The sequence below is a fragment of the Anoplopoma fimbria genome, chromosome 11, assembly GCF_027596085.1.
Source record: "Anoplopoma fimbria isolate UVic2021 breed Golden Eagle Sablefish chromosome 11, Afim_UVic_2022, whole genome shotgun sequence".
NCBI classification, from domain to species: Eukaryota; Metazoa; Chordata; class Actinopteri; order Perciformes; family Anoplopomatidae; genus Anoplopoma; species Anoplopoma fimbria.
In genome coordinates this window covers 18,626,409-18,640,042 of record NC_072459.1, presented here as the reverse complement: position 1 = coordinate 18,640,042, position 13,634 = coordinate 18,626,409, and the positions used below count along the sequence as shown (strand labels likewise).

At 40.9% G+C, this 13,634-nt stretch overlaps 1 protein-coding gene across 2 annotated transcripts in view; it reads right to left on the bottom strand.

The window, feature by feature from the left end:
• The window catches only part of septin12 (septin 12), a 70,481-nt gene that overhangs the window by 18,470 nt on the left and 38,377 nt on the right, over positions 1 to 13,634 (bottom strand). Inside the window, exons 1-2 of one of the 2 annotated variants that reach the window (XM_054606831.1) lie at positions 11,672 to 11,758; positions 124 to 504 (exon numbers count right to left, since the gene is read on the bottom strand). In XM_054606831.1, coding sequence (XP_054462806.1) covers positions 124 to 504; positions 11,672 to 11,708 — 418 coding nt within the window. In that variant the 5' untranslated portion in view covers positions 11,709 to 11,758. Of the gene's footprint in view, positions 1 to 123; positions 505 to 11,671; positions 11,759 to 13,634 lie in introns of those variants that run through there. The other variant, XM_054606830.1, reaches the window with a different exon arrangement.

The following is a 13,634-nucleotide window of genomic DNA, read 5'->3' as shown; positions in this document are numbered from 1 at the left end:
TCTGATCAGACAGAGGAGGTCAGCAGACTGCACACTCTACAGACACTGTAGCCAGAGAGCACCTTCCATCAGCACAGTGATGATGGATGTGATCCCGATGTAGGCGCTGTGTGTCAGACTCACCAACCACCATGATGTTGAACTCAAGGCCGGCCTTCATGGTCTTGCGCCTCATCTGGTCCAGCACCGCCTCAATGCCCACGTAGCCAAACAGGTCAGTGCCTCGGATGAAGCTCATCTGCAGGCCTGGCAGAGACGGGCACAGCTCCACCTTCACCTCTGCCTCCAGCTCCATCTCCACCTCCACCTCCATCTCTTTCTTCATTTCTCCCTCCTCCATTCCCTTCTCCTCTTTTTCTGTCATAGGATTCTGGGTATTCATGCTGGCCGGTTGTTCTTGGCACTTGCCCTGGTCTTCTTGCTCTTGTCCCCTGATGCTTCTCTCCTTCTCCTCTCTCTCCTCCATTGGGCGGTGCAGGTCCGTCTCCAGCTCTGCAGCACTTTCTGTAGGCAAAAAAAAGAGTTCAGACATAGTTCAAACCGTTTTGGCTTTGCAGTAGCTGATAGTTTGCATTTGTAACAATAATCAGTATCTTAATTTCTACTATTTGAAAAGTGCTCTTTAGTGAACAAACTATGTAAATACTATGACTATTACACCCCCAGCACCCATCCTCTGATTGAAGGATGAGCCGCTCTGCTTCATGGCACACGGCCATAGAGAGTGTGAGAACACTGTCACAGCTGTGTAATAATCCACACCCCTGCCTTTGATACCTTAAACTTCCTAAGTTGTCGCAGAAAGAACAATCGGTGGTGGCCTTTCTGCCCGATAAGGCAAACATCAACAGTCCATTTAAGAGAAGAAGAAATGGAGGTCCCCAGGTGTTTCAAGCGTTTTACAATCCAATTGGTAACTAAGGCTGAAGCTCATCTGTGTTCTTCGGAAGTCCAAGAGCGTAAACTTGGATCTGGAGATATTTAAGGTTAAGACAAGCGGTTCGGCCCATCACAGCGGTGTTTTAACTGAGTCAGAGTGAGAAATACAAACGATAATATACAATGAGGAGACCTGTTAACATCCCTCTCTAGAACTTTGTCATGCAGCCTTGCTGGAGTAATATGATTACAAACAGTGTGTGTATGGCTCAAAGTTGGAATTCCCTCCTGTATCCTCAGCGCTCCATGCAAAGATCTCTGATCTACACACAAGACCACTGGATGTACCAACTGCTGTTCATCAATACAAATATGTACAGCAAATAACTCTCTAGAGTGTTTACAGTTTCTATATTTATATACAGATGAAACATCAAATATAACATGTGTGTGTGTGTGTGTGTGTTACTGCACGACTCAAGCAGCAGTACCATTCTATAGGGCCTTAGTCTTAGTCTCACACACACACACACACACACACACACACACACACACACACACACACACACACACACACACACACACACACACACACACACACACACACACACACACAGGCTGTTGGTTAGTGAATTTGTATATGTTTACTGCACTTATCCTATTCGTAGTAGTTTGTAGCACTTACTATATTCGTATTAGTCTGTTGCAATTATTGTTTTCGTAGTAATTTGCCTCTGCACTATACTTTTGCTCTGGTTTATGCTTTAAGATGCTTGTTTAAGAAAGGAGATGCACTTATGACTTCTGGTGACTAGTAGTTCTCTTGAATACCTATGTTGAATACACTTCCTGTAAGTCGCTTTGGATAAAAGCGTCTGCTAAATGACTGTAATGTAATGTAATGTAATGTAATGTCATTGATTAGATATAGCTTCCATGAACACATGCATCTGCATTGAGTGTATTAGAAGGCACATTCCACTATTCTGTTGAGGAGGACATGTTGTCTGAAAGGACGACAGGAAAGAACAAACATGGGCACCACAAAATATTCCACGTGTAAAAATCACACGTGTATGGATAAAACTATCGTACACATGCTCATCCACAGGGGTCAAGGAGCTCCATGTATTCACACACACTAACACACTTTCTCGTAAGTGTGTGTGCGGTAAGAGGATTGGACAGCACTGACAATCCCCCTGAGAACTTGGAGCTGTGTGTCTGTGTGCTTCCAACAAATACCTTCAAATGCAATTATGACACAGCCTTCTGGAACCAGCATGACCGGAGCATGTTTGTGTGTGTGTGTGTGTGTGTGTTACTGCACGACTCAAGCAGCAGTACCATTCTATAGGGCCTTAGTCTCACACACACACACACACACACACACACACACACACACACACACACACACACACACACACACACACACACACACACACACACACACACACACACACACACACACACACACACACACACACAGGCTGTTGGTTAGTGTTAGTCCACATGATTTAATCAGCTATAAATATCCAACTGTACCAGCATTGGAACAGAAGTAATCCCCATGAGTCAGGAGAGAGACAGAGAGACAGACAGAGTGTTTACGCATCAATTAGTTTTACACTACACTTAAGTGTTTTACTATTAAAATAATATGGATAAAGCTCAGATGGAAATGTATTTGTTGAATAAATAACGAGGTTTCAACCGTTAAAAATGGTAACTATCAGGAGGCTGTGTTTCTTGGAGTTCGACTACTACTGACTTAAAGTCAAAATATTCTCCCTGTTCTACATATATTTGTAGCATTATTATGTCTTGGGTTTGCTTTGTTGGGATGGATACATGCATTGTTTTTCACTTGTTGGAGGTCTGTGCTCTCAGAGGGCCCTTCTAGTTCTATCACCACCTATCTTTTTCAGATGAACAGAGCTGCTCATCAGAGGAATACCTCGATGAATTTGCATACTGTACGTGTAATTAGTTACAATTGGCAGTTTATTCTGCGAATATTTATTCCACCAGTTTGAGCTTTTTGATACTTCCAGCACCATATTTAAGAGTAAAGCCGGAATGAAGCGGAGGTTATCCTGCATTCTGTGAATGTTTAAAATGCACACGGTGATGAAACACAGTGGTTGCCGCAGTGTTCTAAAGAAACTATGTTTATCGAACATAGATAGACCGTTTTAAATATCATAAATACCCACATGTAGTTCCGTTTTATTCATTTCCTCATTTATCTGTGTCCCTAAACATGATAGAAATTGGCAATAAAAGAATCATACCTTGAAAAAATACATCATTTTGGCGATATCTTTGCCTAATCGGGTGCTAATTGATCAGCATGTGGTTCAATGTGTAACTGTAAAGACGTGGAGACAGACAGAGACGTGTAGTAGACAAAGTAAACCATGGAGTTTGAAGTGAGTAGAGATGCATGTGAAAAGTAAACAGTGTGTCCAACCACAGCAAAGAGAGAGACACTGTAAGAACACCAGGCAGCGTTTGTTCAGGGCCGGCAAAAACACTAATAGAAGGACAGAAGAGGGCTTTTCTTCCTCATCCAGAGCAGTGTTCCCACATCTTAAAGTACAGCAGGAATGTATTAGTAAAGAACTGCAGACTTTATCACAAACATGTAGAAGATTTCACCGTGGTGATGGGTACTGTCAAAGACAAAACTGAACAAAAACCAACTAACATCTAGCGTTTGTCTTCACTTTGGGAAAGGTTAAGATCGGCCTTCATTCCCTGGACCGATGACTCTGCAGCAGTCACAGGTATTCATCAGATCCATCTCTGATCACCATTGATGGGAACATGACACTTTGGTGGACACGCAAATTGATTGTATCTGCACCGTCAACACTTAAAATAACGTCATCTAGTCAAAAATATAGCAGCTATGTTATTGTGTCTACCATAGACAGCCTACTATGCATTCACTCATACACAGAGTTTATCTGGTCCTCGTACAAATATGAGGTAGAGCTCTGGAGAGGAGCTGGGTATGGAGGAGTATCGCAACACTGATAGGCTCTCTGGACACCGCGTCACATGAATTTATGGCTGGAGAAGCCAAGTTGAATTTTTGGAAATATCATTATTTCAAAGATATTGTTTCTTTTTCATTCATGTTGTTCAAATGAAAAGGAGGCTAATTCAACTTTAAACTTAAGTCTTTACAAACAAAAGACACAAAAATCAAACACCAAAAATTTGTCATCATGCCATTACTTCTTCTGTAAAGAACAGTAACAACGCTTTAACACTACCTGTCATCATTCACCCATTCATACACTGATGACAGGGGCCACCTGCCCTCAGGACTCTATGTAACCATCCACACACCAATGGTGGTTTTAGTGGTTAAGTGAGCTGTTATGTGGTTACACACAGCACAGTTTGCTATTGTTAAACCAGACTTGTCTCTCTGTTTTGATCCTTTATTCAACGTGGAAGCATGAGAGAAAAACAAAGATCTCTTGAAGATTTCAAGGAAAGGGGAGTGACAAATGCTAATGTTATGGTTGAAGTACTCCCTTAAGTCTTATTTCATGTTTTCCTTGATGGTTCTTTCAACATTTGCAGTTGCAATAATCCAGTTTCCCTGAAGGTGTCAACATGGATTGTGAAATAGAAGGTTTTTGCACTGAATCACACAGAACTATACTGAAAATCATCTTAGAGAGGGGACAAATGTCTCCTCGTGTTATAACATGTTTTAAACCGAAGTTGTCAGTGTTTCCACAACATCATCATGACAAAGATCAGAAGATGTTCATCAACAGGCCTCGCCCTCAGTGTTCTTTAGAGGTGTTAATGCCCTGTTGAATATCTAACATTAACCGGGGCTGGTTAAAGGGCTCACAGAGACCTTTATTGTGGACCAGCTCCGTGGTATGTCATCTATCATTACCCACACTGGGATCTGCAGGCTGATTGTGAGTAATATTTTAACTAGTGGTGTACCAGAGATATATTTCATGTGTTATCCCCTCAGCCTCAGACAGAGATGGTGTAAAGCCACAGTGAATCAGGACTGATGAGGGCCATGGAGGTGAGGATGAGGATGGGTGATACTCTGTTCCCCCACCACATCATGCCATTCTCTCCCTGTCTGTGGGGCTTCGGTCAGACTACTATGAGGGCTTAGTTGTCTAGTGTGCTCAAGTCTTCAAGCCTTTTTAGTTATGTTCACTGTTTTGTACTATGTATAGCCCGAGAAGGCAGAAGTGTAGAAATAGGAGAGGTGTGATGAAGTGCGTAAATAGAGAAAAGGCGTACACTTTTACACAGTCTCCCTATTCAGCTATTTTCTATTAACTCGCAACGTTGGTGTGATTGTGCCCTAAGAACGTGGGTTTAAAGGAACCCTATTTTCATGTTTCTGTGTCTAAGTGACTAATGAGGACATCACTTTATGAACCCGGTCCAGTATTGAGGGAGAACGCTGCAGAGGACAAACACTAAACAGGCTGTAATGTCATCTCTCCTCAACATCAATGTATGTCCAGTAAAGAGCTGGTTGTTTTCACTGACAGCTCAGATTGTTTGCTTCCATGGAATCACTGTTCAGACTGAACAGATATATACACAGAAATACATTGATAGCGACGTCCTTTGACCCAAACAACGCTGGCAACCAGATAATTTATTTAAAAAAAAAGGAAATCACGCAGATTTGTTGAACAATCTGTTCATTATCTGTTTTGCCAATTTTTTTATCAACTATAAAATGAGTTTGTAGTCTATATTAATGTAAATATAGATGGGGTTATTCTATTTATCTTTAAGAAAACATTCCAGTTTATATCAACTTAGTTCTTCTGCTGTAGTTTGGACTTACTGTTTTACACTAACAATGACATTAAAGTCACCAAATGAAGTGTGATGAGAGACACACTGGAGGAGTCAGACCGCTTATCCAGATTACCTCAACCACTTTATCTGGAACTCAAACTAAAAAGCCATAGTAACTGAAATGTTGTTAGTAATCCATCTCTATAAAGAGAAACGGTCAAAGTTGAAGTGAGTCTGCAAACTGTGATGGACGTTTAGAGAGATGAAGTTGCTGTTACCTTCATTTTCTCTTTCTAATTGTTTGGGCTTACAAGGAGGATCTGATCACTGCTTGTTTGATGTAGAGACATCACAATCAAAAAAATAAACTAATAAATGGTGTGAAAATAACATCAGTTATAGAAATACATAAAGATCAAGATGTATACATTGCAATATCTTAGGCATGAATATTGATCTTTTATTAGTCAACAGATGCATAGTTTTGTGAAGTATGGAGCACGTTACATGGATCATGCAGACACTACAGCGTTAGTCTGTGCGCTGATTTTAAAAGACCTTCGTTTAGGATGTGTTTGATTCAACAGCCGAGGCCTAACCTCCCTCCCACCCCCATCCTGACCGCCAAAGTGGACCAGTCCTGTCAGCTCTCATTGTTAGCCCAGGAGACATCCATGGGGGACGAGACACGAAAACACGAGGAAAAGATCCTACCTTCTCTCATTCACAAAAGGCCTGCTGTATGACTCCCTGGTTGTTGGTGAAGGGATGCTTCCTAAACTCCTCTTTCTGCAAACTTTTGTCCACCGTAACCGTGCTGGTCTTGCACTCTGTGTCAGTATCTCCTTCCCTCTCTCTGGTTCTCCCTGATGGCAGGAGGAGTGTGGAGGGTGGAGAAAGCGAGAGGGACAAGAGGAGCCGGAGAGAGGGGGGAGGCTGTTGGTGGCTAAAAGCAGCTCCAGGATCCATTCACATGCAAATGGCCCAAGTAGCTTCCACTAATCCCTGAGAGGAGAAGGACTACGCCTCCCCACTCCCCCCCCCTCCCCCGTCACAATCATTTACCCAGCCTTGGCTGAGCTGTCAGTCAATGTGGGATGGAGGTGCAGGGCAGCGCCAAGTGGCTCTGTAACTACAACCAAACTGTGATTCCTTAAAGGGACATCATTGGAGTACTTCCAACATGTTCACTATGGCTGAATTCTGCTCTTTTCACTTTTCATAGTTCCATCTAGACGTCCAACATTTGGGGTTTTGGTCAAGTCTCTAAAATCTCTCATCACAGTGCCCTCTTACCTTCCGGATGTGGAGAAAAATGGTGATAAGTCTATCTGGTTTCTTTTGAGCCCTGGGTTTTGCCTCTCAGGCCCTGTTCACCTGGTATCAACATGTCTGGGTGAAGTGATCACAAGTGGACGGCTCTAAGTACAAGTGTGAATGCATCATTTAGACCACATTCAGGCTACATCCACACTAATAAGTTTAAGTTTAAAACAAGGGTTTTAAAATGTATACAATCTCTGTCCACACAGGCATTTCAGCATTGTTTTCAAAATGATTTCCGTCGATACTAGCCTGCCTGAAAACAATTATTACAGGACTATTCATTTAAACTGGGCATACGGCTGCTGCTGTAAACAGGAAGTAGATTGGTTGCTTGGTTACATAAAATACAACATAGTATTATAGTAGACTTTAATAACTAAAGGTCGTGCTTGATACTTACTTACTTACTCTATATACTATAACAGACAAATTTTGTGGAAAGTTTTACAAGTTTTATTTTTTACTAGTTACAGGGCTGCTCTATCTCTCTCTCTCACACACACATCAAATGTATTTCGTGTTCATGTGTTCATTTTGGAAGTGTTCATTTATTTTATTAACGAACACTTACAAATCAAAGTTTAAAAGTTTATTGGTCAGTAAATTTGGTCAACACAAGTCTCACACGTTTCCTCGGTTTCGTTGTTGTCTGTTTTTACACTCGTAGCTCTGCTGGTGGCTAGAAGTCCCTGTCGCACTGGAGAGCATTTATGCTTTTGTTCCTTTATAGTTTCTTTGGGAACTTAATAATAGTTGTGCAAAACAAAATGAGCATTATTAAGAAAAGGAAAGTCTTATATTTTGTGTCCATCGGGCCTCCTCAAAGCCACAAACAGTGACTTCTTTCAGACTTCCGCTCTGTAGCGCTTTTAGCGCCGCCCGCTAATCGCTCCAATAATAGAGGCTTCCTCTGCATTTCGGCAGTAGTAGAAATATAAAATGCAGAATTGAACTGCACAACAGCTGCTAGTATAGACAATGTCAGCAACGCATGTAATCCGTTAAACATGTTTAATTAATCTGGTAGTCGATTGATAATCAAGGCTGATGTTGTTAGTTTTCTTCTGGTGGCGTAACGAATCAGGGAATTGAGACGTTGTGTCTGCTAAGATCCAATCAGGTAGTAAAGGCGGATGTCTACATTATCGTTCTAAAAATGCATGGGGTTATGCCCGTCCACACTACGAGGTTACCCTGGTGTTTTCAAATTTACCCAGTTTAAGTAGTGTGTCTAAACTCCTTAGTCACTTTTAGCAGTTTGTACGCAAATGTGTCCTGGGCCACACTAATGAAACGTATAGGAAGGACTGAATCATATACATTCTTTAAGAGCTTGAAGATCCAATCATCCCTATTGTTTGGGTCATGCAAGAGAGCCAATCGAATGGTCTAAATTGTCAGATTGACGTTTAAGGTGACGATTGATTCACAACATCAACTCATGCACTAAGTTCCATGCAAGAAAACACTCCTCCTTAAACGTTGCTGGTATGCTAAAATCATATATAAACAATATAAATATAGACATAAATGTCTTTATTTACATATTTAGACTATGAAATTGGGTCCACCAAATCCATCACCCCTGATCACCCACTGCACCAACTACCTCACAGATTTTAAGACCTGGATACAAGCCAACCTTCTCAAACTCAACAGCAACAAATCTGAAATCCTCATCACCGGCCCCAAATCACTGAAAAAATCCCACCACAACTTCTCCCTCTGCATTGATGGCTCCACTGTTCCTGCTTCCACAAATATCCGTTACCTTGGTATCATTTTTGATCAAACCCTGTCCTTCGACCACCACGTCAATCACATCCCTAAAACAGCCTTCTTTCATCTAAAAAAACATTGCCCGACTATGCCCCTCCCTCTCCTCCTCAGCCGCTGAAACACTCATCCACTCCTTCATCACATCTCGACTGGACTACTGCAACAGCATCCTGTACGGCACATCCACCAAAATCATCAACAAACTACAATACATCCAAAACTCTGCTGCCCGTCTGCTCTCCCACTCCCGCACCAGAGACCACATCCCCCCAGTCCTTTAAAACCTCCACTGGCTCCCCATACAACAAAGAATACAGTTCAAAATCCTCCTCATTACTAACAAAACCATTCACAATCTGGCCCCTTCATACCTTTCGGACCTCCTGCACTTACTGATCCCACCCGCAACCTCAGATCCACCAAGCTAACATCCTCAGCACACCTACACGGTCTAACATGGAGGGACAGGGCCTTCTCCATTGCTGCCCCCTCACTCTGAAACTCTCTCCACAAGCACCTCAGACATAATCCGTCACTCACCACTTTCAAAACTTTACTGTTTTTCTTGTTTTTTTGGTTTATCACTGTAATAATGTCATCTTTCCGCCTTGCTAACTTTGTTATTGCTTTTATTGTTTATTTCTTTATCATGTGAAGAGCCTTTGAGTACCCTTTAAAGCGCTATATAAATACAATTTATTATTATTATCATTATTATTATTATTATGATACATGTTACTGGGTGAGATCATTTTTGAGAAAGTAAACTTTGATCAATGTAGTTCCTGCTCAAAGCATTTGTTGCCAATGAGCACAATTAAACCTCAAAACATGCAGCGATGCTCTTTAAACTTCATAAGTATGTATTATTATTATTATTATTAGAAATTGGAATATAAGAACATCAATGTAAAACATCAATGTAATAGTATAAGTGTAGCCAAGTATGCTCTAACCTGCATTCATGCATTATCAAACATGTGTCATATTGTCAGTGGTTAATGGTGGACTGAACATCAACCGACATGGTCCAGTAACGTGACAGGCTTTCTGCTTCCACACGGCTGCTGCGTACTTGCAGGTGTGAGCAGACAGGAGCCTCTGCAAGGTTTATTTACTGCATCTCTCATTACAATAACTATTACCTTGAAAATGTCTATTTGTATGTGTGTTGACATGAAGTAAATGTCTTCTCTTTTAGAGGAATGAAGATATATTATACTCAGCTGATGGATGTTTTTGTTCTCTCTATGGTTTAAAAAGTCAGAAACAGAAGGAAATGTCTCCACACAGAGAGAGGAAGAGAAAGACAGAGAAAGATAACGTGTCAGAGTAGAGAAATGGGGAAGTGTACCCACTCAAAACTCTCAGACGTTCACTTTCAAACTCTAAAACCCAAGTTGATGTTCTGATGTGATTTCCGATAAGTCTGCGGACTGTAATACAAGGGGACACACTGCAGAATAGTTCTACTGAGGATACATATTTCCACATCATTGCTTAGCCTTATTTTCTGAGTTAAATCTTTTATGAAGATATTGTTTATTTCATATCTCAATTATGATAATTATCTCAATAATATCTTGATAATGATCACCATTTAGCATATTTTCTGATACTTCAATAAATAAACAGTCTATATGAATGAACAATGTGGTTTTGTATACACTGTGTGAATTAAACTCTTGACTTGAAAATGTACGCCCACCGACAGAGGAAAAATAATCTTGTTTTACATCTTAACATTAACTAAATATGTTTCTGAAAACATTTGAGGCCAGATATAGGTAATGCAGTAACATATAGACTCATATTTAATCAGAGCTGCCTCGTTTGATCAGAGTTCAGAGCTTCACCAGCAGTGATTGACAGACTCCTCGGTTGTTTTTCTTCTGGTGGAATCTTTCAAATGTCATCAGGAGCTCTGAGAGGAGGCAACCCGATTGTTTCACAGATTATCTGTCACATGGACTACTGTCAGTATATATAGTAGTGACAGTTGGAACAAAAGTACTGTGTGTGTGTGTGTGTGTGTGTGTGTGTGTGTGTGTGTGTGTGTGTGTGTGTGTGTGTGTGTGTGTGTGTGTGTGTGTGTGTGTGTGTGTGTGTGAAATCTGATAGCTCTTCTGACTGAAATTCTCACTAGAGCACTAAATGGTTTAACTTTTTCATCTAGTTTTGATTTTGTTTTTCTTGATCAATTTTATTGGTTTCATTATAATATCTTCATCATTTGTACCGTCTTATTATCACAGTGTCAGTCATCTGTAAAACAGTTTGAATCGGACTAACTCTATGAAAGGTGTTATGCAAATAAAATTTGGCCCAGTTTTAGAGAATCACTGAGCATGTTTTAAAATGTTTTATTTAGTTGTGAAGTGTGTAGAAGACAATAGGTAATCCGTTACAGCTTAATTATGATCCACTGACAGCTTTGATACCGATAATGATAAAGTAGTGTCACAGAACTACATGCTGTGTAACTTAATGCAGACATAAGAATGACTGTTTGGTTTTTTCATTCAATCAGACAGAACATGCTGAGTAATAAACTGTGCAGAAAAAAACAAACCAACCAAACTGTTCAACCACAATAAATATGTTCATGTTAAATATGAAATTCATGACCCTTATTCCCGCTGATCATCATACTCTGCTCTATGTTTCCTGTGCTAAGATGCCAACACACTCACAGCTGACAAGCATGCAAACTAGTTTTCACATGTTCAGATGTGAAGTGGCAACCCTGAAACACTTTGACAACAGAACAACGAGAGCCCAACAGGCAGAGTGAAGCAGCATGTGACAGAACGGGGCTCAAGTAGCACAGAGGACCGACCACATAAATAACAGGAAGGAGAGAGCTGTTCTTTACCTGGTGTGGAGACAGCAGTCAGCAGTGACACACACATACAACTGGGCAGGATGTCATATCACTGCCTGTGTGTGCAGAGGGGCGTGGTATTGTGCAAGTGTGTGTGTGAGTGTGTGTGTGTCAGAGGATGATGCATTTCCTGGCCTGTGGGGAAACTGTTTCCTGGTTAGATCTTCTGCTGGCTGTATAACTCAACAACAACATACTGTCACAACCTTTGTTCACCAAAAATCAGCATGTATGAAGGTTTGTTAATGCAAAAAATAGGTGATAGGCATTTTACGTCACAAACGCACTGGAAAACAGGGTGAGTAAACAGTAGAGAGCAGCATGGAGACTAGTGAAAATGTTACACCGGTTACTTCTTTTTGTAACTGTTACTTATTCACTCACTCTTTCAAACTCGGTGCAGACTCATTCAGAGACTAACAGAATTTGTGGATGAGGTGACGAAGATGAATGTGAGCGTGGTCATCAGGGTGTCATGTTTCCATCACTGGTGACCTGAGCTGGATCTGATAAATACCTAACCTAAAGCCAGATGTTAGTGGGTGGTAGTGGTGGTTTTGTGCAGTGAGAAAGGGGCTTTGGGTGACAATAATTTTACATTTACTGTTATATGTTTTCAATGCAGGAGCTGCTAACAGCAAGCAGTGGGCACAATTTTAATTGAACTAAATTCAACAAAATTTAATGAAAAGTAACAAATACAATGCAATTATTCTTCAACATCTGATATATTATCATCTTAAAAATATCTTACCATGAACATTAACAAACAGTTGCCTATATACACAACCAGCACACATAGAGCAGCATTAGCACCCATTTGCAGCAGTGTTTGTGTCCACATACTGTCAGTCCACTGTTGTCCTTTGAGATCTATTTTGGTCTCCACCAACAACCACTGAGAAAACTACAATTTTAAAATGAAATCAATCTGGGGTGTGGCAGTCTGAGTTAGACAAATCAAGGGAGTACCTGCCAAAGAGGAAATTTCACCTTAAAATCACCATAACTTGAAGATACCCACATGATTGATCTAATTCTAACAAGCCTCATTCTGGCTCCACGTCTTTGCACCAAACAAGGACTGTGGATTTTGTCTTCTATCTCTTACATTGGAAGGTTGTTAGAAATGGCCTGTATGCATTGTAGGAATAATTACTGCAAACCAAAAATGTTTTTCTCTAGGCCTTCACGTGGGTGTGGGAGTATAGTTTAAGATGGACTAAAAATGTGAACCTATCCTTTAACTCAAGGTTAAGCTTGTTTTCCATCCTGCCTTGTGTGGAATGGAGCACGGATAGAGGATTACTCAGCTTTCTGTCGGATCTGGGTTTGTATATGGTTTGAAATGGAAAGAAACACCATAAATGGATGGGAGCTCAGTGATGAATGTAAGCACATGTCTAGTGTTCAGACTGCTGCTCCTTTGTCTTCCCATAACTGACCTGGAGCTGATTTAAAGACTTTGCTACCTGAACACTGAGAGGTGATAGCATTACTTCAACACCCACATCATACGATTCCCAGACTCTTCACATTCCCATCCCACTCCTACATCCCACCAGACAGAAATACAGCAGCTGAATGAACGATCACATGGCATTCCACTAACATCATAAGGTTTGTTTGGGGGGGGGAGAGTTTTTCCTCTCCAAAGCCAGGGTCAAAGGTCAGAGGGTTTAGTATACTGAATCCAAAGCCCCTCATGGCTATATAAATAATATTGAATAGACAATTATTTACTGAATGTTGTATGTAACAATGTAGATAACCAGAGATTAAAGGTGCAATGTGTAAGCGGCGCCGGGAAACAGATCTTCAGTTCGCAGTTAGCTTATATGGAATACGTTTGCCACATCAGCTAATATTCAGCCATGACATGAACCTGATCTTGTAGATACACCACGACAAGCTTTCTGTATTCCAATACAACAAACTGGGACAGCGCCAGCAC